Source organism: Buteo buteo, chromosome 7, assembly GCF_964188355.1.
Source record: "Buteo buteo chromosome 7, bButBut1.hap1.1, whole genome shotgun sequence".
NCBI lineage: Eukaryota > Metazoa > Chordata > Aves > Accipitriformes > Accipitridae > Buteo > Buteo buteo.
In genome coordinates this window covers 39,898,002-39,920,778 of record NC_134177.1, presented here as the reverse complement: position 1 = coordinate 39,920,778, position 22,777 = coordinate 39,898,002, and the positions used below count along the sequence as shown (strand labels likewise).

Here is a 22,777-nt window from a genome sequence, read left to right as displayed (position 1 = left end):
GAACTGCAGCAATGCCCATGCCATGGCCGCCTCCACTCGGAATATCCACCCCCCCGCCTTTCTTCCAGCCCCAGGGAAGATGCTCCCACGCTGGACATATGCCCGTGGGAAGCTGGGATGCCCTGGGGTGGCTGGGATGTCAGCCCTCACCCTGGGTGCTGGTGGGGAGCTGGGGGGACCTGGGGTACAGGACCCCACCAGGGAGCCAGCGGGAAGGTGGGCCGGGGCCAGGCAGGCACACCGCCTCCCCGCTGGGCTTTAATAATTAAGCAGGCGCGTCGGGCTCAGATGGCAGCTCTTATTTAAGGAGCCGATATAAATACCGCCCAGACGGCACTTATGGAGCACCTAAAAAAAGCCCTGGCTGTCTCAGTCCCTCCAGAAGCAGCTCCGAGCTCTGTGGGGCTGGTGGGCAGCGTCGGGCAGGGTGGTCACCAGCCTCCTGCGGGGACGGGGCTGCCCCGGGCTTTAAGCACGAGAGGTGGCAGCATGTGGGGCCAAGCCTCCGGACACCGCCCGTGCCTCAGTTTCCCTCTGCGGCAGGGACCTGCCTCGACCCTTTGTCCTGTGCGGTCGCAGGGGTGTTGGGGAACAGGGCTGGGTGCTCAGCCCCGTGCCCTGGCTCGGTGGCACTGGGTGGGAGCTGGGGGGGGGGTCTCTCCCAGCCCACACCCCCCCCACCCCTCCCGGTGCCAGGGGAAAGCCACCCGATGTTCCAGCAGCTGCCAAGTGCCTTTGTATGTTTGTGCTGGCAGTGAGTGGCCCCCCAGCCCGGCTGTGCCCCCCTGGTCACAGCTACCCGGGGACACCCCTCCGGCTCTGGGGTCGGGGACATTTGTTCTCCAAGGAGAGCTCAGTCCTCCCTCCTCCCTGCCCAGGGTCCCTGGGCCCCCCACCCCAGAGCTGCCCCATCCCTATTGCAGTGGAGGGAGCCAGGAGAGGCGCAAGAAGGGCCGGGAGCACCGAGACAGCCACGACCTGGGGCACGGTAGGACCCCTCACCCCCCCCAACCTGGGCATCACCCCCACATCAGCATCCTGGACCCCCCAGGAGCAGGTGAGGAGCTGGAGCGTGCTGCGGGCGGGAGGGACGGGGCTGTCACCTCGTCCCCATTGCAGGCGGGCGGCAGCGAGCCGCTTGCTGCAGTCCTGCTCGCCGGCTCTGCAGCGTGACTCAGCACAGGCTCACCCAGCTCCCAGCCCCACCACCGCAGCCCCTTCCCCCAGCCCTGGGAAGGAGGGGGGGCACATGCTCCCCACCTTGCCACTGCCCTCCCATGGCCCATGTCACCCCCAAAGCCATCCCCCCGGACCCCTGTTCCCCACCCAGCCCCGTCCGTCCCCACCCCAGGACCGCTGGCTGCTCCTCCAGCCCCAGCGCAGGCAGGGACACCCCCCATCCCCGCTCCAGGATCAAGTTGGGGCTCCAAGCGATGGGGAACGGTGGGTGTCAGCCCGCCTGCACCCAAGCATCTCTGCCGTGCCCTTGGGCAAGGGACGGGCAGCGTGCTGGATCCGGCCCCGTGGGTCTCCCTGCCCAAAGCCCCGGCTCAGGGTTTGGGGAGCTGAGCACCGACTCCTGCTATGGCACCTCCCCAGGTGAAAGGATTTGGGGTTTTTTTCCCTGGGGGATGGGACTGAAAGAGATGCCAGGGGCACATAGGAAAGTCTCCAGATTTTTAAAGGGATTTTTGGAGCCCCACTTTTGGGGTGTTTGGAGCCTGCCAGGATCAGCTCCTCGCAGCATTTCCGTGCACGTCCCCTCTGGCCGTGACCTGGAGGTTACTGGGAGGTGAGGAGGGTGCCAGAGAAAGCAACTAGCACTGGGGGAGGAGGGCTGAGCACCCTGACTGTCCCCTCTAACCGTCCCCCCGACCCCAGGCACAAAAGCATTTGCGGGGCAGGACCCCGCTCCCTGCTTGCGCTGCGACCCAGGGACGGGTGTCCTTCTGCTGTGACAGCAGCACGTGGCATGTCCCCATCCCCGGGACGGGGGCCAAGGGGGCCGTTTGGGCCATGCAGCCGGGAGCACCCATCCTGCACCCTGATGGCTGCGTCCAAAAAGATGCTAACCAGATTAAACCAAAGGCACAGCTGGAGGCAGAGTGCCCAGGCACAGCCGGACCCCCACTCCCACCCGGCGAGCCCCTCACCCGTGGGGTTCTCTGGTGGCATTGCCATGGGAAGCACGTTGCCAGCATTGCTGCCAGCTAATTGCTTTCCTGCCTCTCTCTAAATGCAAGCGATGGCAGCGAGGCGGCAGCGAGCTGGCTTTTGCCAGCGTTCGGCAGCCCACGTGGGGTGGCTCCTGCCAGGGGAATGAAATAAAATTAAAAGCAAAAAAAAAAAAAAAAAAAAATAGAAGGCAGAGAGGAGGAGATGATGGATGGGAGGATTTGCAACCGTGGCCGTTTACCCTGGCGGAGGGAACCCTTGAGCCTGCAGGCGCAAGGAGAGGCGCGGATCTGCTGGCGCCCACGGGCCGTGGCCACGCAGCCCCCCCGGCACGACACGGGCACGGCGTGGAGAGCGGTCGGCCTCGCGGTCCCCCCAGCCACCCCGCTCCCTTTGCCAGCGGACTAATTGCGCCAGTGACTTTGCAGTTCCCAAAATAGCTCCTGGCTCCGGCGAGGTGACGTCAGCGGGAGCCGCGGCGGCAGGCCTGGCAGGAGCGGGGAAGGAGGACGCTACCCGGCGTGGGGTGCGCCGAACCCCTCCTGCACCCCACCGTGGTCCTGCTGGATGACCTTGGCACCCTGGGCCGTGCTCCCGAGGGAACGAGACGTGCTGTGCCGCGGGGATGCTGCGGGGAGACCTGGTCCTCATCCATCCCGTCAGAGGAGGAGGTGGTCCGAGGCTGTCCCTGCCCTGCATCCCCGCCACGTGGGTCCCCACATCCCCGGGACCCCCCACCGCAGGGAATGGGGGTAAATCTGCCCCTCGGTGCCCCCCGTGGGGTAAATTGTGCCCCCAGCCAGGGCAGCCAGGCCCTTGCAGCTCCCCGAGGTTGCCAAAGGCTGAGCCAGGGCCACCGTCCCAGGTGCCCCCGGGGAAACTGAGGCACACAGGGGGGGATGCAGAGGCAACAGGGAGAGCGGGGGTGGGCACGGCCAGCCGGGGAGCGGAGCGCAGCCCAAGGTCACCCAGGTGGTGCTGGGTACAGCAGAGCCAGGGATGCTCTCCGGGCCAGGGCTGCCTCCGGCAGTGACTCACCCCTGCGCCCGTGCCCAGCTCCTCCGGTTACAGGCGCAGACAGGATTGCCTTAACGGGGCACGGCGGGTAGTGGGGCTGGCCTGGCCCAGGAAGGGCACCCCTGGGACCGGGCACCGACCCACGGGCCCCTCCAGCCATCCCCACGCTCTGCAGCCTCCCCCCACAAGCAGCGCATCCTCCATATCACGTCCCAGCCAGCAACACTTCTTGTACTGGTCTCATACTGGTCCCAGAATGGGACCCCCATCCCTCCCAGCACAGCTGGGGGGGGATTTAACCGTGAGTGCCCCCTTTGCCTGCCCCAGTTCCCGGGGAGCGGGGCTCCCGAGCCCCATGCCAGCACTCGGCCGGAGGGCCGGCTTATTATTCTGAAACGTGGCGAAATAATTAAAGCCTCCTCCATTTCCCCTTGCTCATTTGCGCTCCTTCAGCCTGGATTAATGGGTCTCCTCTCCCCAGCACAGACTCATTCCTTATTCCTAATAGCCCATAAATCCCGGCCCCAAAATAACCCCAGCTTTTGCCTGGACCTGCTGAAATATTTATTCTCTTCCCCCTGCCGCCCCCCGCGCTGCCCGCTCTCCAGGGATGGGGAGAGGAACTAATCGATGGCATCGACCGGTGCGGAGCCGCAGCTGCTCCGGGCACAGAGAAACAGCTGATGTCGGCAAGAGAAGAGCTGGGCAGGCACCGTGGCTTCTCCCGGCTCCCACGCAGCCGCCGCGGCCTGGCTGTGGTCCCGTGGTGGGATGCTCTCGCACCGCTGGCATCTCCCCCATGCTGGTACCCTGCTCCAGGGCCAGAGCATCCCTCCCACCGTGCTGGTACCCTATTCCAGGGCTAGAGCATCCCTCCCACTGTGCTGGTACCCTGCTCCAGGGCCAGAGCATCCCTCCCACCATGCTGGTACCCTACTCCAGGGCCAGAGCATCCCCCCGTGCTGGTACCCTGTTCCCACCCTGCCTGTCGCTCCCTGCTCCCATGGAGATGATGCCCAGCTTGGGCATGGGGTGTCAGGGAGGGATCCCTGTGGATCCCAGTACATCCCAGGCTGGCTTCGGGAGAAAAGGCTGGAAGACAAGGGAGGAGGCTGCTGTCTCTCCTGGCTGGAAACCCTTTGCTTGCCGGATTGCAGGTTGTGGAAGGGAGAAGCCCAGGGAGAGCAGGACCTGCTCTTCCCAGCCTAAAGCGAAAAGGAGCAGGGTGTGGGGTAACGCCAAAACCCAGCCCAGCTTTGCCGGCTCCAGGCACGGTCCCCAAGGAAAACAGGGAAAACCCAGCCAGCCTTTCTCATCATCCTCCCTGCCACACCCCACGAGGCAGCAGCCTCCAGAGCAGCTCCTGGCCACCAGCCCCCTTCCCACCTCCCACAGCCACGGCGGGGGGGGGGAGCAAAGCTGGCAGAGCCCATGGTACCCTCTGACCCGTCCCCAGCTGGTGTGGGCTGAGGGGGGGGCCGGGGGGCTGTCGGGGACAGCTCTGTCCCCCCCTCCTGCTCCCAGCAGGACCCAGGCATCGCCCAGCTGTCCCGGAGGCAGGAGGCGAGGTGGGAGGCAGTGGGGGCAGTGGGGGGGTGAGGAGGCAGCGGCGTGGGCAGCTGAGCACGCAGGACCTGAGAATGCAGTATAAGGAGAGGTTTTCTTCACACGCCACATCCCTGCCCTCTCCCAGGGTCCCAGCAAGCCCATGTCCAACTGTGCCATCACGGCCTGCCTGGAAGATGCTTCCCTGCCTCAGTTTCCCCACTGGTGGAAATCTGGACTGGGAGCAAAGTGCTGGGAAAGCCCTGCCCATGGGAAGTGGCGGAGAGGCAGCCAACATCAGCCTGATGCTGGCTACCGGACCATGGGGCCAGGGCCACCCGAGGGGACTTGCACCAGCCTGGGACATGTCCCCGATGTCCCTGGAGGTCTGGCGGCTGGGACATGCTGTCTCAGAGCACACCGCTGCTCTGGCCACCGGCAATCGGGGTGCGGAAAAGCCTCGCCAAATCGGGGAGCCCCCTCTCCCGGTCCCCAGCCCCACGGTCACAGCCTCTCCCTGCAGGCAGCAGCAGGCAGCAGTAGGGGCTGCAGCTCCCAGGACAGTTTCTCTTCCCATCTGCTCCTCCGTCGTTAGCAAGCAACACCGAATTTACTGCCGTCAGCACTGCAGAGCCCGTACAGGCACACAATGGCAACGCACCTGCTTCAGCAGCAACCCCACAGCCCGCGGGGCTGCCAAATCCCACCGGGAACAAACCCAGAGCTGGATCCAATCTCGCCCCCCCGAGCCTGGTGGGGGTCAGGGCTGTACGCCCTGGAGCTGGGGTGGGGAAGGGTCCAAGTTTGTCTCCCAGCTGGGTGGGAATCGAGGGCAGCTCGGGAGCCAGCAAGGGATTTGCACCGATTTTTGGCAGCGAGAGCTGAGCTCTTGCCTCTGGGCTTGGGGCATCACCTGTTCCCCAGCCATTTGCTCCTGCCCGGGCTTCGACGGGGTGGCGGGGAAGCAAACCAGGTCTCAGCACACTTTCGAAGGGCTTTTATTTATTCACAAAACAAACCCAAACACATATAAGAAAAAATGGGGAAAAAAACCCAACCCAGGAATATGCACAATCTATTATTAACAAAAGAATTGCACAAATAGAGCGGCGAGCGCGGCGGAGGGAACGGCCGGGACCTGCTCTGCACCGCTGCACGAGCCCTTCCTCACCCTCGCACCCCGTCCACGAAAACACGAAGATCATTTTGCTGGTGTCCCATTAGAAATCAGAAACAGCCGACGGCGAAGGCAGCTGGTGCTGCAGGCTGGGTCCTTCCACCTGAGCTGGGAAGGAAACAGCCTTCACCCCAAAGGCACAGCACCGGGGAGGGACTGGGCTCCTGGGTTCAGCACTGCCACCCTCCCCTCACGTTGAGCAGGGATTTGGGGTCTTCCCTATGGTTTTCCATCTGCTCCTGCCCTGCCTGCCATCTCCCTGGCTGCCCCGGACACCTCGGAGCATCACGGAGCTCCTGGGAAAGAGCAGTGAGAGCCGGCAGGGAGCTGGTCTGGACCATGCAGGATGGAGAAGGATGGGGAGGCTGCAGGGAGCCCGGTCCTTCCCCGCTTCCCAGGGGATTTTTGGGGCAGGGACTGGCTGAGCCGAAGCCCCCTGGGGAAGAGAAATATCGGCTGAGCTCTCCACAAACCCCGTGGTGTTTGCAGAAGAAATAGGAGGTGAAATGGGCACAAGGAAGAAATACTGGGCAACTGCAAAGCAGGACAGGGTTGCAGACAGTGTGAGATTTCTGCTGCATGGAAATTGGTGAGGACTCGGTATTTCTTCTGCCAAAATGTCTTTCTGAGAAGAAAAACCTGGTATTCGGATTGCTGGGGGGTTTGCAAAGCAAATTGCAGAACAGCAGCAACTCACTGCAGAGCCACTGGAATATCCTGGTTTGATTTCATCCCCCTTTTTACATTTTCTGAGTACAATCTAACATCATTTTCACAGCAGAAATTCCATTTCTCTCTCCTCACCTTTTAAATGGAATGGCTGAAACCAATCAGATTTCACACCAAAAATGGTTTTGTTTTTGCAAGGGGCAGTTTGGGGGTGGAAGCTTCAGCCAGTATTTTAGGAGCTGAGGGAAGCCCGGTCTTCAGCCAGCTCTTCCCACCCTCAGAGCCCAAACACCCACAGGGGGCAGAGAGTGAGCGTCCCCATCCAGCAGCCCCTCTCCGTGGGCATTGCCACCGGCTCCCTCCGCCATCCGTGTCCCCCCACCCCGTACCTGCGTGAGGGTCCCGGCGGGCGCTCACAGGATGCTGCAGACAGCACCGGCATCCTCGGAGTGGTCGCAGTTGTGGACGTCCCAGCGGATGTGGGAGCAGCGCAGCAGCGAGGGCTCGTGGCCCTTGCACTTGAGGTTATCGAGGAAGATGTAGCCGGTGCCCTGGCCGTAACGTGCCTCCCCCCAGGCCGCCACGGCGTACCCGCAGCCCAGCTGCCTGCACACCACCTTGGCGTCCCGCAGGTCCCAGGCGTCGTCGCACACCGTCCCCCACTGGGACAGGTAGAACATCTCCACGCGCCCCTCGCACCGGTGGCTGCCGTTCACCAGGCGCAGGGACCCTGCGGAAGGAATGGGGTGAGGCAGCCCCGGGAGCAGCCCCTGCCCCTGCCCACCCCAGCACCGCGTCCCCCTTCTCCCTGCCTGCACGGCTGCTTCCCCAGGGCTGATGGAGAAGGGGTCCTTCCCGGCCAGGTGGCCCCGGGGCAAGAAGAGCCCTGGTGTCTCCGAGGTTGGGCAGATGGTTGCCGCTGCCCACAGCTCCCCCGCTGCCTCTGCACAGGCAGGAGGGTGAGGGGGTGACCACTGGCCACCATCAGAGCTGGGGCTGACCCCTAAAGCACGGCGGGGGATGTTCAGGTTGAAGGAACAGACAATAATCTCTGCTCCTGGCTCAGCCCCGTTGGTCCATCCCCTCCTCTCCCCACTGAGGTCCATCACCTCCTCTGCCTGGACCAGCCTTGGGGACACCAGGAGATGCCAGGGCTTAACGGTGCTACCAGCACAGCTTTTCCCCCTCCCGGGGGCTGCTCCAGGTCAGTGCTTCAGGCACTGCCAAAGCAGCTGGCCTCTGCCCGAGCCACCTCCGTTTCCACCGTGTGCCGGTGCAGAGCATCCCCAGGGCTGGCACCCCATCCCCAGGTGATACCTCGATACCTACCATCCTTGGGATGAGTCGGGGACGATGTGGTGGTTGTAGCGGTGGCTTCTTGGTAATGGTCTCCAGCATCGTCAGCGCCTGGTGCAGTGGGGAACGGGTGGGAAAAGCCACTCAGGGGGTGCCTGTGCCCCCCCAGGGCTGGGTCAGAGCCCCCCCAGCGGTGGTGTGGGGTGGCCGGGGATGGATGCAGGGATTTGTGGGGTGGGATCTGCAGCCACTGCACTTCCAGGGAAGTGCACAAACAGAGACCAGAGGTGGTACCCACGCTCCGGCTATCACCAGACACCACGGTACTCAACCGCCACCGCTGTCCCCCCGTGGGCAGGAGGAACCCCAGGGTCTGGGGGCTCACATCCACCTGCCACCCCATTTTGGGGACCCCATTTCCCCCAGCCAGCCTGAGCGTGGCCGAAATCCTCCTTACGCCCATTATCTCGTTGGATTTCCATGCCACCGAGCCAGGCTTCAGCAGAGACCTGGGGACCCCTGGGCGGTCTCATCCATCCCCCCTCTCCCACCCGGCCAGCAAGAGAAGACCCTTGGATGGAGGCCGGTGGCCACCGGGCTCGCTCCCGGTCTCACCTCGGCAAATGACCCCGGCATCCTCATGGTGGCCGCAGTTGTGTTGCCCCCAGCCCAGGTGGAAGCAGTCGGCCAGGCGAGCCTCGCCGCCGCCGCAGCCCACGTTATCCAGCAGGACGGGCCCGCTGCCGTAGCCGAAGGAGCCGAGGACGGTGGCGGCGAGGGCAGCGCCGCAGCCCAGCTGCCGGCACACCACCTGGGCGTCGGGGAAGTCCCAGTCGTCGTCGCAGACGGTGCCCCAGGTGCCGCCGTGCCGTACCTCCACCCGCCCGCGGCAGCTCCCGTTCCCGTTTGCCAGCCGCACGCCGCCACCTGCGTGGGGGGCCCCGGCACAGGCACGCCGTCGGGGGGACCGGGGGTTCCGATGTCCCCTGTTGACCCTCCGGGGGTATGGGGTGAGCCCCCAGGGAGCGAGGGGTGAGCCCTGGGGATGGGGGGTGAGACCCTGGGGACATGGGCTGATCCCCTGGGAACGTAGGGTGAGTCCTGGGGATGTGGGGCAATTCCCAGGCAGCACGGGGTGAGTACTGTGAGCATGGGGTAAGGCCCGGAGATGTGGGGTGAACCCCCGGGGGGCACGGGGTGAACAGCCTGGGAGCGTGGAGTAAGCCCTGGGGATGTGGGGTGAGCCCTGGGGATGTGGGGTGAGCCCTGGGGATGTAACTCCCTGGGGCACTCTTGGGGACATAAGAGAGCCCTGGGGAGGTGGGCTACGTCCTGGGGGCATGGGGCAACTGCCTGGTGGTGTGGGGTAAACCCTGGGAGCGTGGGGTGAACCCTGGGAGCATGGGGTGAACCGTGGGGTGCCGGAGATCCCCTGGGAATGGGAGGTGAGCCCTGGGAGACTGGGGTAAACCCAGGGGATGCGGAAGGTCCCCTGGGAGCATGGGGTGATTCCCAGGGCTGTAGGGTGAGCCTTGGGGATATGGGGTAACCCCCCAGGGACACGGAGCTCGGGGGGGGCCGTGCCGGACCCTGTGTAGGACTAGCAGCGGCCGCACACTTACTTTCCTGCTCGACGGTAAAGAGGGCGGTGGTGACCACCTCGGTGGCCTGGGAAGGCTGGTCCCTGCCATCTGTCACTGCTGGGACAAGCGTGGGGACACGCGGGTGTTGGGGGGGGTCGGGCTCCAGCACCCGCTGCCCTTCTCCAATAGGTGCCAGGGGCCTCTAGCACCGCGGCGGCCCCGTGGCAAGCTCCTGCCGTGGGCAATGTCACCCCCCGAGCCTCACCTACGTGCGGCAGGACCCCAGGGTGACCGTGCTGGGGTCACGGGAGGACACAGGAGGCACGGTCCCCTCCCAGCGAGCCCCCAGCCCCAGCTATGGCGCAAGGGTGAGCTGGGTGGCTGCCGACCTCCTACCTGTGGCCGTGGCAGTGAGCGTCTCTTCGTAGTCCAGGGCCACCGAGGTGGCGAAGGACGTGATGGTGGATGTGTCCAGCCCTGCGGTGACACAGAGGGACAGAGGTGACACGGGGGGAGAAGCTGCAAAGCCGTGAACTTGCTGACTCCGGGAGGCAGGCGCGGGGTGGTCTGGGTGCTCCAGGATGATGGGGATGGAGATGGACCGTGTCCATCCACACATCCCTGCTGCCCACGTGCTGGAGATGGTGCTTCTCCAGCCCAACCCAAGCACCGAGGTCCCACCTGCAGTGCCGTGGGGTGTCTTGCTTCACGTACCCGGGAGGTTTATCAGGCAGGGTTCGTCAGCTCTAAAGCCTCGGTTTTCCCCTGCCCCACTGAGCCAGGGCTGTGCGTGGGGGTGCCATCGGCTCTGTGCCCAGGCAAGGTGTCAGAGGGGACGGGGACATGTAGGGAGGAAAGGACCAGCCTGAGAAAATTGTCCCTTTTCTCTCACATCAGCCCCTTTGTTTGTTAGTAGTGGGAAAGGGAAAGCACTGGCACTTACTGCTCCTGTCATTAGCCATGATAATGAGGGAATTCAGGGGGATTATTAACATTATAAATGGTAATCAGCGGTGAATGGCAGAAATACATCATTTAGGGAGGGGAAGGGGAGGCAGGCTGGGCCTGGCATCATGCCTGGCCCCTGGCAGCCGCTCGCTTCTTCCGGACACGGGCAGCTTGTTTTCCAGCCGGCAGAGCAGGGAAACAGCAGGCCGGCAGATGCGTTTCCCTCGCAAATTGCTGCTCAGGCCACGTCCCAGGCTCTCGGAGCGGTGCCGCAGCCTGCTCCGGAGCGCCAGGATGATGGCAGATAAGGAGAAAGGATGCTCCCGCGACGCAGAGCCCGGGTCCCTGCCTGACCTTGGGCACAGCAGCATCTCCCTGAGGCCATTTCTCCTCGGTGACCAGGATGTCCCTGGATTTTTCCCCCCCTCAGGGGACAGCCCCGAAGGCGATGCTTTGCCCCGGTACCTGTGCAGATGACCCCAGCGTCCTCGTGGTGGCCGCAGTTATGGATGCCCCAGCCGAGGCTGTAGCAGGCGGAGAGGAAGGGCTCGCTGCCGTCGCAGTTGACGTTGTCCAGGAGGATGCGCCCCGTGCCGTAGCCGAAATAGGCGTTGCTCTTGTAATCCAGGGCTTGGCCGCAGCCCACCTGCTTGCACACCACGCTGGCATCGCTCAGGCCCCAGTCGTCGTCACAGACGGTGCCCCAGTTCCCGCGGTAGAAGATCTCCACCCGGCCTTGGCAGGTGTCGGTCCCGCTCACCAGACGGATGCTGCCGTCGCCTGGAGGGTGACAGCACGTGGTGAGAAGGGCGTCGCTTTCCCCGGGAGGTCACGGCACGCACCACGGCACAGCGATGCCACCGAGCCTGGATCCGGCAGCGCCCGTGACGGCAAAGAAACTGGGCGAGAAACCGCGGGGGAATGGGTGATGCTTTAGGGCAGCCCGGCTGATGGGAGCCTTGGGGAACCTCTGGGATAGGGTTTGGCCATAGCCGGCACCACGACAGGGTCCCCGGGGGTCTGCCCCTCGGAGCCGGAGAGTCAGGGTGCTTCACGGAGGGGCAGCGGGCGACGGGTGGGGGACGCTGCTCTCTACCAGCCCTCAGCCAGGACGGGCCCCTGCAAGCGACAGCCGAGCAGCTTACTTTCCCCATCCTGTACCGAGGCTGTGAGGGTCCTGCTTGTCGGTCCTTCGCTGGCTTGCGTGGGCGAGAACTCTGAAAAGGGAAGCGGAGAGGCGGCATCCGTCGCTGCCCGCAGCCAGCCGTCCAGAAGCCGGCTGTGAGCGGTGCCCCACGCGCTGCCCACCCCGCTGCTCCCCCGGCTCCGGCACCAGCGTTCACACGCGCCGGCAAGCACGCACCACCGAAAGCAAAAAGGTTTGCACCAAACCACCCCCGATGGGGAAAGAAAGAGGGGTTTGCAGCTGCACCGCCCTGCCCAGAGCTATCTGCCTGGTTGTAGGGGCAGGAAGGCGGATGGGGCCAGCACCTCGGCTGCTGGCATGGTGGGAAGTTGTGCCCAGCAGCGTGGCATAGGGACCTGGACTAAATCATAATGCTGTGCTAAGCTGTCAGGAGTCAGGCTCCCACCTATCATGGGATTTGGATTCAAAGTCATGGCACGTGTAACGAAAAAACCAGTAATATTTTGATTTTCCTGCTTGTTTTACCTCTATTTCTTTTGCTAACAATGGTGTTTCAAGCTACCACACTGCCTGTCTTGTCCCAGCTCCTTGGGCTGGTGAGATAACCTGGGGGTAGTGCGGGGAGCTGGATGGCAGCGGAGCCGAGCGGTCTGATAGCCAGCCACACACGTGCTCAAGGACTGCGGGAAGGATCCCGGGAAACCCAGCCCACCGACACGGCAAAGAGCTGGCCGGCTCCACGCTTTCCTCCGTAACCACAACCGACAGAAAGCTGGCTCTTGAAAGCTTCCACGTGGCACAGCTGGGAGAACATTCCCTTAGGGGTCTGGGGCTTGGGTCAAACTCCTGCATCTCCTCGCAGGGCCACCCCAGAGCATCTCCTGGTCTCCTTTGCCAACCAAGCTCCAAACACCTAAGGGCTCAAGCCACTCTTCTGCCCTCAGACCCATCTTCCCCACCTCCTCCTTCAGTCCTTTCACCTCTCCTCTCCAGCAGCGCCTTGATTCAGGCTTCCTGCTCAACCCACGACCTCCTTTCTCTGGCTGCTCCTGGTCCGACCCACCAGCCAACCCAGCGTCCCTCCTTTTCCAAGCCCCACTTCTGCAGGACGCAGAGATTCACCAAGCAGTTGCAGCCGTGGCTGAGCTCTGGGCCTGCACAGCCCCACGTTTCCCGGTCGTTGATGCATGGCTGATAAGCAAACCCTACATAGCTAAGCAGGAGGAATGTGTAGGGTATATAGGGGGTGGCATGGAGCTGTTCCACTTTCACTTGCCAAGTTCAAACGCTTTCCACTGCTTTTCTCACTTTTAGGAACATTTCCTACTGACAAGCTCAGCAATTTAAAGAAGACAAGTCAAAAGGGGAAAGAGCAGTTGGGCAGCGGCTGACTCAGAAGCAGGAGCGTGGGTGGGTATGTGCTCTTTCCCCAGGGATCGTGCTGGAGAGGTTGCAAAGTCCCTGAGCTGGGAGTGTTGGGGAACGCAAAACGGGCTGGTCACCCTATGGAACACCAGCGTGCTGAGCTGGGAGATGACCTGGATTGAAGAAGGGGGTGGAGGAAGGCTGCAAAAGAGTTTTGGCTGACCCAGGCTCAGAGGAACGGGCTCTGAGATATGACTCTTGAGCTCCCCCAAGGCATCTGCAGACACCGGGGTGTGCAGCACCGCAGGCATCCCCCTGTTCTCCTTGCCCCCGAGGAACCGAGCCTCATTACCGTTGCATACGACAGCCACGTCCTCATAGTGGTAGCAGTTGTGGATGCCCCAGCCGTGGCTCCAGCACTCGCTCAAGGCTGCCTCCCGGCCCTTGCAGTCCACGTTGTCCAGGAAGATGGGTCCGCTCCCTTGGCCGAAGGTCATGGCGGCCGGGAGGGCGACGGCGTGACCGCAGCCCAGCTGGCGACACACCACGTTGGCATCCACAATGTCCCAGTCGTCATCGCAGACCGTCCCCCAGGAGCCGTTGTAGAGGATCTCCACTCGCCCCTGGCACCGGCTGGGCCCGTTGGCGAGCCGTATCTCTGGAAGGACGGGCAGAGAGAGGTTCCTCAGAAAGCAATGAGCCCGCCCCGGGACCGGGAGGTGGCAAACACTTGGTGGGTGTCACAGGGAGGGCAGGAGCCCTCTCTGCACCAAATCTGTGCTCCTTAAAGAAAATGGTGACCCTTCGCTGTAGCACGAGGCAGCTGTTGGCTTGCTGCTGTCCACCTGATGGTGGGGCATGGGCTTCTCTTCATCTGCTGGAAGCAGCGGACGTGGAGACTCAACATATCTCAATCCATAAATGAGATGCACCATCACCCCATCATCTTGCCTACTAATGGCCTGGGCAATAACCAAACGGGAGAGGAGGGAAGCAGACACGTGACATCACGTAATGCCATATGACTTGGGTGACAAGTGACGAGATGCAATTAGCAAATTCTTATTAGCCTCAATGAACACGTCCGGAGCTGGTCCCACATGGGAGTTAGTGGGATGGAGATGATCTTTCAAGCTGCTGGTGATGGGGAGCAGGCATGTAAGCGGCCCAAGCCTGCCACATCAAGGGAATTATTTGCTCAGCATGACGAATGGCACAGGGACAGGCACTCAGCAGGAGGCGGCAAAATTCCTCTCTTGGGATAATAAGCAGAATAGGGATAATAAGCAGAATAGGGATAATAAAGAATCTGTATTTCCTTTCTGTAAAAGAAGTTTAGCTTTTTGTTGCTTCTTTTTGTTCAAAACCAATATGCTTCCTTTTTGAAATTCTCCAAACCCCATTTTTAACAAAAAAATGCATTTTTCAACAAAACTTCTAGAGAAAAGCAACTTTAAGAGAAGAATCTCACCTGGGAATGGCGACAGAGCGGACTCGGAGGTGGTGCCTGCAAGGGAGAAGAAAAGGGATCAGATCTCCCCAGCATCCTCGCAGCGAGCAGAGGAGGGATGCAGCTCAGAGGATGACGACAGCAGGGATGCGGGTGGGCATGGCTGGGAACAGCAAGACCCAGCACCCCCTCAGACCCTTCCCTTTTCTGCAGAGACCTGAGGTTTGTGGGGGAAAAAATAAACACCCTAGCCCAGGGCATCATTTCATCTGCTTAGCAGGTGGGGAAACTGAGGCAGCAGCATGGTTCACCCGGGTTCGTGCAGCTCCCTGAGATGAAGCGTGGCTGAGGGGTGCCGAGGGGTGCTGTTACCAGCTCCCTGAGAGCGAGCAGCTCCCTGGCTGTTCCTTCCTTCCTTCCTTCCCCTCATCTCGGGCCAGCAGCTCCTCTGTCGGAGCCGGTGGCTGGCAGCAGCGGCCCCAGGTGGGTCGTGCCTTGGGCCGGGTCTCGGGGACCTTCGTGTCTCCCCGGCTCCATCGCTGACTTGCTGTGGGTCCTGCGCAGCTCCTGCATCCTCCTGCCCCGTACCCCACCTCCCCATGGAAAACTTGGGGGGGGGTGAGATGGGAATGAGGAAAACCAATCCTGCCCGGCACGGGAAACCTGTTTGAGATCTGATGGAAAAAAGCTGCACTGGGCATCCCTCTGTGCATTTTAAATGATTTTTTTTTTTTTCCCCCAACAAAGTCTACTGTTTGCAAGCTCTATATTGATATGCATGTCCCAACACACCTGTTGATGGGGGGCAGCCACCTTATGGGGTGGAAACAGTCAGCGCTGGAAAACCGCAGGCAGCCACCGCTGCATACCACCGGGCAAGAGGATGCTTCTGGCGTGGGCAGAGCAGCGTGCTGCCTGCTGCGGTGCCCGGGGTGAGCCCTGCTCTGCAGCCCACGCGCAGGACCGCGGCCCATAGAACACCAGTGGGTCCAGCTGCACCAGACTGGTGTGGGGGGACTCAGGCGTGGGCGCCTGTCCCCTCACCTGCCACCCTTTGGGGTGCGTGGCGTCTTGCACCGGGCGCTGGTGGCACCATCGAGGAGAAGAGGTGCATTGAAAACTGGGAGGGAGAGGAGAGGAGCACGGAGCACAGCCATGGCTCCTCGGCTGGGAACCCAGCCCTCCCAGTAATCGGAGCCCCGGCGATGCTGCCAAGGGCTTATCAAGAGTTTGCTGCAGAAATGTCCTCCCACAGCCGGGAAGGAGCTTGGTGGAGAAGAGCGAGCAAGAGCAGGGAGAGGATGGACTCCTCCCTTGTTTTCTCGATTAAACAAAACTGCTTTCGTGTAGCGGTGGGGGTAAATCCAGGGGAAGCTGCTGGGCTCCTGCAGCATGAGGCAGAGCCAGGGCTGGGGCTGGTGTAATCCGGAGGTGTCGGAAAGTCAGGATAGGGTCTCTCGATCCCAGCCAGCTGAGGAAGGGCAGCTCCAGGTTCTGCGATATGCAGACAGACCCCCGGTGATTTCTGCCTTGGGGCTCAGCTGCCTGGCCACATGAGTAACAGTGCTGCTGCGGGGCTTTAATTCCCGTTTAATTCTCAGTCCTCTCCAACCAGCGTGGACAAGCAGCATCTGGAGGGAGCTGAACAATTGCAGGATGCATCCACATCCCAGTCAGCTGGGTTTAAATAAGGGCTCTGAAAGCACCCTGCCAGCAGCCCCGCACCCGGGGATATGGATGCTCGGGGGGGGGATATGGGCAAGAGCCAAAACTCCCCCCGGCGACCCGCTCCCCCCGCCGGGCTGCACCCCTCTCCCACAGTTTGGGTGTTCTTTGGGCAGAAAACCCCTCTCAGCCCCAATTCTGAGTGATGGGAGTCCCCCCATGGATGCTGCCAGCATGGGGCACTGAGGTCTCCAGCTTGTCCAGGGGGTCGCGGCAGCCTGATCATGATGCCCTGGGGGATGGTGAACGGGGACGGGTGGCTGGAGCTCGTGGATGTCCCCATGGCTGCACCTGCGGGTGCCCCAGGAGTTTGCAAGCCCTCGGCAGGTGCTTGAGGCCATCTCGCAGTGAGGACAGCACAGATCTCCTTGGGCATCCAGGGCACCTCGGGCTTGAGGCTCCGGCTGCACAGCCCTCTACCGCGGGTAACACCTTCTAAGCAAATAAAATCCTTCCACGTTAATTACAGCAGCCAAGGGCTGATCGACGCCCGTGGTGGCTCCATGGCTTCTTTTCCTACCCCTGGCTTGGACCAGCCTTGTCCTGCTTCATGCTCAGCCTACAAGCAATGACGTGAAGGTCAGTTCCTGCCACTCCGGAGGTGGACGTCACTGCCGTGAGAAGCAGCATCAGCCCGGAGGGGACGGTCAAGCAGATGAACCCACCTCCCTTTTGCCTTGCTAGGACTTGGCCTCGGAGACAGTTAAGTCAGCTCCAAAACCAGGCTGCCAAAGAAAGACCCAGAAGCCCCAAGAGAAATAAGAGTAAGGCTGTGACTACGACTTAGCACCCAGGAGCAGGGGCTAGGAGCGAGATGCCATCCATAGCTGGGATGAACAACGGCAGCCGGGAGACCTCCAGCCGCGGTTGGGTGCTGCTGCCCTCTCCAGCCACCCCAGCTGGACCCAGGCAGGTTGGCAAGCAATGCTGCGATACCAGCAAGAACTGGGGATTAAACAGGGGAGACCAAGGGAGCAGAGAGGCTGGCTGGCAGAGGAGAGGACGGGGAAGGACACGGCAGCCCCCTGGGCTGGATAACAGAAGAGAGGTAATTCACATCACCTCTGCACCAAACATGTGGAGATGCGAGGCTTTTTAGGAAGAGCGTTTGATCCTGGTTTGTATTGATTTTTAACACCTAGTCTGCTCCAGTGCTGAAAAAGCAGTGGATAAAAAGGACATTGTTAAATATTCAATATTCATCTCCCTTTAAGTCAAAATCAAAGCTCTGAAATATTCATTTGAGAGCATCCTCCAGCAAAGTCAAGAGAGACCTGAAAAAAATATGCCTGGTATATCTACATTAATGAGGAACGAGAAGAAACCAGTATTTTCTGAGAAGAGATAGAGCCCTCCACGTTCCTCTGATCCAGCTTCACAAAGCCAAAAGAAAAGGGGAAACTAGCTCAAGTAAACACCATCCCTTTCAGGGCACAGTGCTAAATAAAACCACCAAATGGGAGGACAAATCGCCCTTCATTAGCGATTTAGCGGTGCCCATTGCTGAAGAGAAGAGCTTGGCAGTGCAGGGGACAGTGGCAGAGCCACCGGGTCCCCCAGGGTCCCCACACGCCGACTGTGGGTGCCGGCACTGCCACCAGCAGCTTGGAGGGGGGACGGGAATCTCCAGCTGATGGGGTGGGAACTATAAAACCCGATTTAATCCAATTACGGTGTGTGACTACACCTTAATTGCTTGCTTTCTGGCTGGCTTTGTCTTGGCAGGGCTTTGTTGAGGCAGGAAGGTGTTACCAACCGCCTGGCTGTAATTACACTGATAAAGTCACACCAGGATAATTATGCTGCCGCAGCGATCGTGCGGACCCTCATTCGAGAGCAGGGATGGCTTTTTCCAATTCAGTTTAAATGCTTCCCAGCCTGGCTGGACTGTGCCTGCCAGGAATGACTCGGGACCGGTGTCCTCGGGGGACGGGTGCTCATCCCACCCATGGCCTCAGCAGGATTGGTCCCCCAGCTCCCAGCCCACGGCCATCAGCATCCTCCCAGCCGCGCTGCCTGCTCTGGGGCTCAGACCTGTGCCATCCCCAGCGCTGGCAGCTGCCTGCTGCAGCCGCCTGCCAGCCCTGAATGCTGAACTTGCCATCACGCATAGGTTGTGGCGGGAGATAAGAGCTGAACTTGCTCCCTCCATCCCCACGCACGCTCTACGCCATTGAGGACATCGTGATATTCCTGCTCATGGCTCTCCATGAAGAAAAATCTCCTGCCCACAAATCTGGGGCCAGGAGGGAGATTGTGGGTGCCTAAAATTACCCCCCTCCCGCCGCACCACGTGGGAGCTCACCGGTGGGGCCGAGGAGGAGGAGGAGGAGGAGGAAGAGCGCGGCTGGCATCAGGGAGAGAGGCAGCACCCTGATGTCTGGCCTCCCTGTGCCGTGCCAGCTGGCCGGACAGGGTCCGAGTCTCATTGCTGCACCGCAGTCCTCCCGCAGACGGGGGTCCAGAGGAGGTTGTCCCTGAAACATGCAGACAGCAGGGTTAGTGGTGATGGCCAGGAGACCCTTTGCCCCACCAAGGGCCATGCAGGACCTGCAAACAAGTGCCTCCTTGACACTTGCTGGAGCAGTGACCAGAAATCACATGAAAAATAATTCAGGCTGGATTTATGGAGAACAAGAGATATTTTTTTGAGTGGCCAGATGAAGCTGCAGGGCCACATTCCACCCACGAGACAAAACTGGAAGCAGCGAGAGCCTCAGGGCCGGGCTGCTGTACAGGCAGAAGGATGGACCTCAGACCCACCAGGACACCTGAATGCTCAGCCTCAGAGCTCTCACCCAGGGTCTTCAGCCCCCAAGACATTCAAAGAACCACCCTGTTTGCATCCACGTGGAGCTAGTCCTTCTGTTAGTTCTACATGAGGTTACAAACAAACCCCATAGCACATATATACCATATACCCCATACCGCACGTGGGTAAACTGAGTCACACATTAAATCCAGGCAGAATTGGGAAGGAGCTCTCCATCCACACAAGCCTGAAAAGCACTTCCCAGACCATGGAGTGGACCTAGTACTCCACCAAGTCATGTCACACAACCCCCTTTGGAAAGGGACGGTGCTTCACTTCACCCCCAGCCAGGCTGCCCGCCCCATGTCCCCCCCTGCAAGGCTGCTCCAGCTCTGCCGGTGACAAACACCCAGCCGGGACACAACCACGGCCAACCCTTTGCTTTGCCTTGGCTCCTCTCCCTCTGGTGCTCTCCTCCAGTGGGCTCCTTGGAGACCATGCCCACATCCTCCTGCATGAAGAGGGGATCTGCTTCACGGGTGACACAGCCTCCCCACTCCCAGGGACCCTTCCCAGTGCCCAGCCTATGCTGGGGTTCCCATGGGGTCCCACCAGGCAGCACATGGTCATATATGGCACTTGAGCTACCAGAAAGTTGAGGTCCAGTGCCTTGCACCCATCTTTCTTCACCACCCCATGATGAATTAATGCACCCAAGGGCTCTCCTGGGCAGCTCAAATCCCTGGTCACCCATGTCCCCCAAGACCTGTACGCTAATCACCCAACATGAGACCTCCCCACCTCGGCTGGCATGTTCCCCAGGGCTTTATCCGGAGGTCCCTGTTGTCTCTGCTCTTTGTCATCCCGCAGGAAAAAGCAGGGAAAGGCATTTCTGTGGGAAGACAGAAATTTTGGGGGTCTGATAGGACAACATCATTCACCTGGGGGGTGGAGACGCAAACTCCGTGGGGACAAGACGGAAAGCAAACAGGGGAATGTCAGGCAGAAAACAAGGAAGAGATTAAATATCGTAAGATGCCATTTGCCCTTCATTAGCTGCTCCCTTCGGAAATTACTGCCCACGTGGTGGATTTCTAGCTCTGCTTCACTCGCACCCTGGTGGGGAGTGGGATCGGGCCTGATCCTGCTCTCCCTTCCACCTCTGGGAACCCAGAGCAAGGTCCCAGCAGTCGGGCTGACAGCGGCGCTGGGACAGCAGCCTGTGCTGGTGGAGGAGTGCCATCGTGAGGATGCTTTCACACGCTGGCTCTAAAGGCAGGCTGTAAGTCTCAGCTAAGTGGAGCCCTAAAATTAGTCCCTCCAGCCTACACAAATCACAGCTCCTGAAGGGGTGGGCACCAACTGCTGCTGCTTGAGGCATCTACCGATGGTCAGAAACTTGGGAATGGACGTTGAAATCCACTGTATCGGTGACCAGTCACCCTCCCTGTGGAAAGCCCTCATCCAGCCTTTCGCTGCTCCTGGTTTTCCGATGCGGAGGCACGGGGTGGGAAGAGCTCCCAGGTAGGACCATGTGCCGGTGCCGTGTCCACCTAGCCAAGGTCCCTCAAGACCACAGGTTGGGTGGGCTCCCAAGCCTTTGACTTTGTTGCCTGCACCAGCGAGAGATGACGGTAGACCAAGGCTTTTTTGTGTGCATCAGTGGGAGATGCTGGTAGCACAGCGCTGGAGGTGCAGGATGGAGCCACCGTGGATGGGATACGGCCCCGTTACACCTCCCTGCTCTCCCCACTCAGCTCCTGCTGACCAAGCCTCGGGAGGAGACCCGCCAACAGACAGACGGCTCAGTGATGGGGGATGAAAATCAATCTACTCTCTAAGGTGGTGTTTTTCAATACTCCATTCATCTCTCCTGCAGCACCGAATAATGTCGCCTTTTGTCCCGCCAGCCCTCCCCATTCTCCGGTGGGGCAGGGCTGACAGACGGCCCCTCTGCCGCCCTGCTCCGGCCAAACCCCTGCATCATGTCCTGCTCTCAGGGACATTGTCATCGAGGGCCACTTTTGTGCTGGAGCCAGCACGTTCCTGCTCCCTGGCAGGGCGGCAGTGGGCATTAACCACTGCAATGCTGTGCCATGGCCAATGCCAAAAGGTAAAACCCAACTTTCCTTCTCTGGCTGTGCTTTTCCGCCTGCTTCTCCATCCTCACCCCAAACTGAACCCCCTTTCCTTGCACCCAGGGGTGTTGGGGCCCTTTAAGAATGCCTATTGATTAAAAACTGCTTTTAAGCCATAATAAGCTATTGTGGCACTGTAGCAAAGCACAGCATCCCTTTTAAAGGGTTGCTGAATGTAGATTTCCGAAAGTGCCTTCAAACTAAGGTCTTTCAAGCCATTAGGTGTCTTGTAAAACAAGCCCCAGCCATGCATCCAGTGGAAGAAGCAGCGTACATCGTATCAGCAGCCCCCATCCCGTACGAGCGCCGACCACCGTGTCTGATATGCAAAACTTACAGGGTAAGAGCAGGGCTCTAACGCGGGGCACAGAAATTCCTTGCTTCCACCCCAAATAACACACACCACAGCAGACACACTGTGCCCAACCAGCCCTTTGGCCTCGGTGAAAACTCCCTCCTCCTGCCTGGACACAAGACCCCATGGGTCCTTTGGTCCCCTTTGGTCACCCTTGGCCACGGCTGGACCGACCCCCCCTGCTCTCTAGCTGTCACTTCTTCCACTTTTCAACTATTCAAGCAACTTCATGAGAAATTACAGACTTTCAGCAGCCACCGCCCTGGCAGATCATTATTTGTAATTACTATGCTGACCTAAAAAAAAGCATCATAAATCCACCTACCTGTTTGGTATTTTCTTTCCAGTATAAAGATGGGTATATTGAATCCCAGAGACAACTATTCTCTTTTGAAGTAAAAAGCTGGCTAGTTAGTTAAAAAAATTAAAAAATAATTATTGAAATGATTATTCCCAGTAAAGAGGTGATGGGGATAAAGCAGGATTTTTTTTCTTTAGGTGAGATCTTGTTTAGTAAATTTAAAAAAAGAAGAGAAAGAAGAGGAAGAAGGATCTCATCCATCAACTGAACAGCTCCAGTCCGTCATCTCTTTGCACCTTTGGTGCCGGGAGGTGGCTGGGTCACAGCTCTAGCGCAGGACGGCAGCCCTGCGTCCCATCCTGGGGCAGATCATCCTGAAAGCAAAGGAGAAAGAGAGAGAGGAGGAGGGCGAAGAAGAAGAGGAAGAAGAAGGAGAGAGGGAGGAAGAGAGGGAAGACCTCTAAGGAGACATGGCGAAGAGGGAATGGCTCGGGTTTCAGGAAGGCAGGCAGGGACGCATCCTTAAATTGGGTGCTGGCAGAGCCTGGGCTACGCCTCAGGGGAAGGGAGAAGCTATTTCAGAGGATTTGGGCTTTTCAGCTCCTTCCCACCTCCCTCCTCGGCTTTCAGAATGCCCGGCTGGAGAAGAAGCCAGCAATAACCATCTGGCTGGAAATATTTCTGTCGATGCCTGAGCCAGCACCAGGACACAGCGGGAGGGGACGGTCCCAAGCCTCCTGCCCTGCCCAGGGGATTTGGGGACCGCTTTCTTGGGGTCCCACTTCTCCTGAAAACCGTGGTCCTCCCTGCCTATTCCTGCGCAAGAAATTGCCTTCAGAGGTCCTTTTTTTCAGGATTTTTCCTGCCCGGCCATCCAAGGCAGCTCTGCTAAGGACATTAGAGAGACCTGCCACGTCCTTGCAATCTCAGCCCACAGTGAGGGATCCCCATAACCCAGGGCTGGACACCTTTCCTCTTCACCTCCATCACCTCCTGTGCTACACATTCCTGTTGTCTCCTTCAGCTCCTGACCAGGGCATCCCTTTTTATTTTAAAAGGAAGTGTGTGTTTAATCATTTTTAACCATTTTAACCATCATTGCAAGTAAAAGCCTGACAAAGCGAGACTCTTGGT

At 60.1% G+C, this 22,777-nt stretch overlaps 1 protein-coding gene across 1 annotated transcript; it reads right to left on the bottom strand.

The window, feature by feature from the left end:
* Positions 1 to 6,996: 6,996 nt before the first annotated feature.
* On the bottom strand, positions 6,997 to 18,526 carry SSC4D (scavenger receptor cysteine rich family member with 4 domains). Its single transcript, XM_075033345.1, has 10 exons — positions 18,403 to 18,526; positions 14,394 to 14,429; positions 13,275 to 13,580; positions 11,556 to 11,627; positions 10,876 to 11,190; positions 9,859 to 9,939; positions 9,502 to 9,579; positions 8,495 to 8,806; positions 7,913 to 7,990; positions 6,997 to 7,313 (listed from the first exon to the last, which is right to left on the bottom strand). The coding sequence occupies exons 1-10, from the start codon at positions 18,524 to 18,526 to the stop codon at positions 6,997 to 6,999; spliced, it is 1,719 nt and encodes a 572-aa protein (XP_074889446.1).
* Positions 18,527 to 22,777: the final 4,251 nt, after the last annotated feature.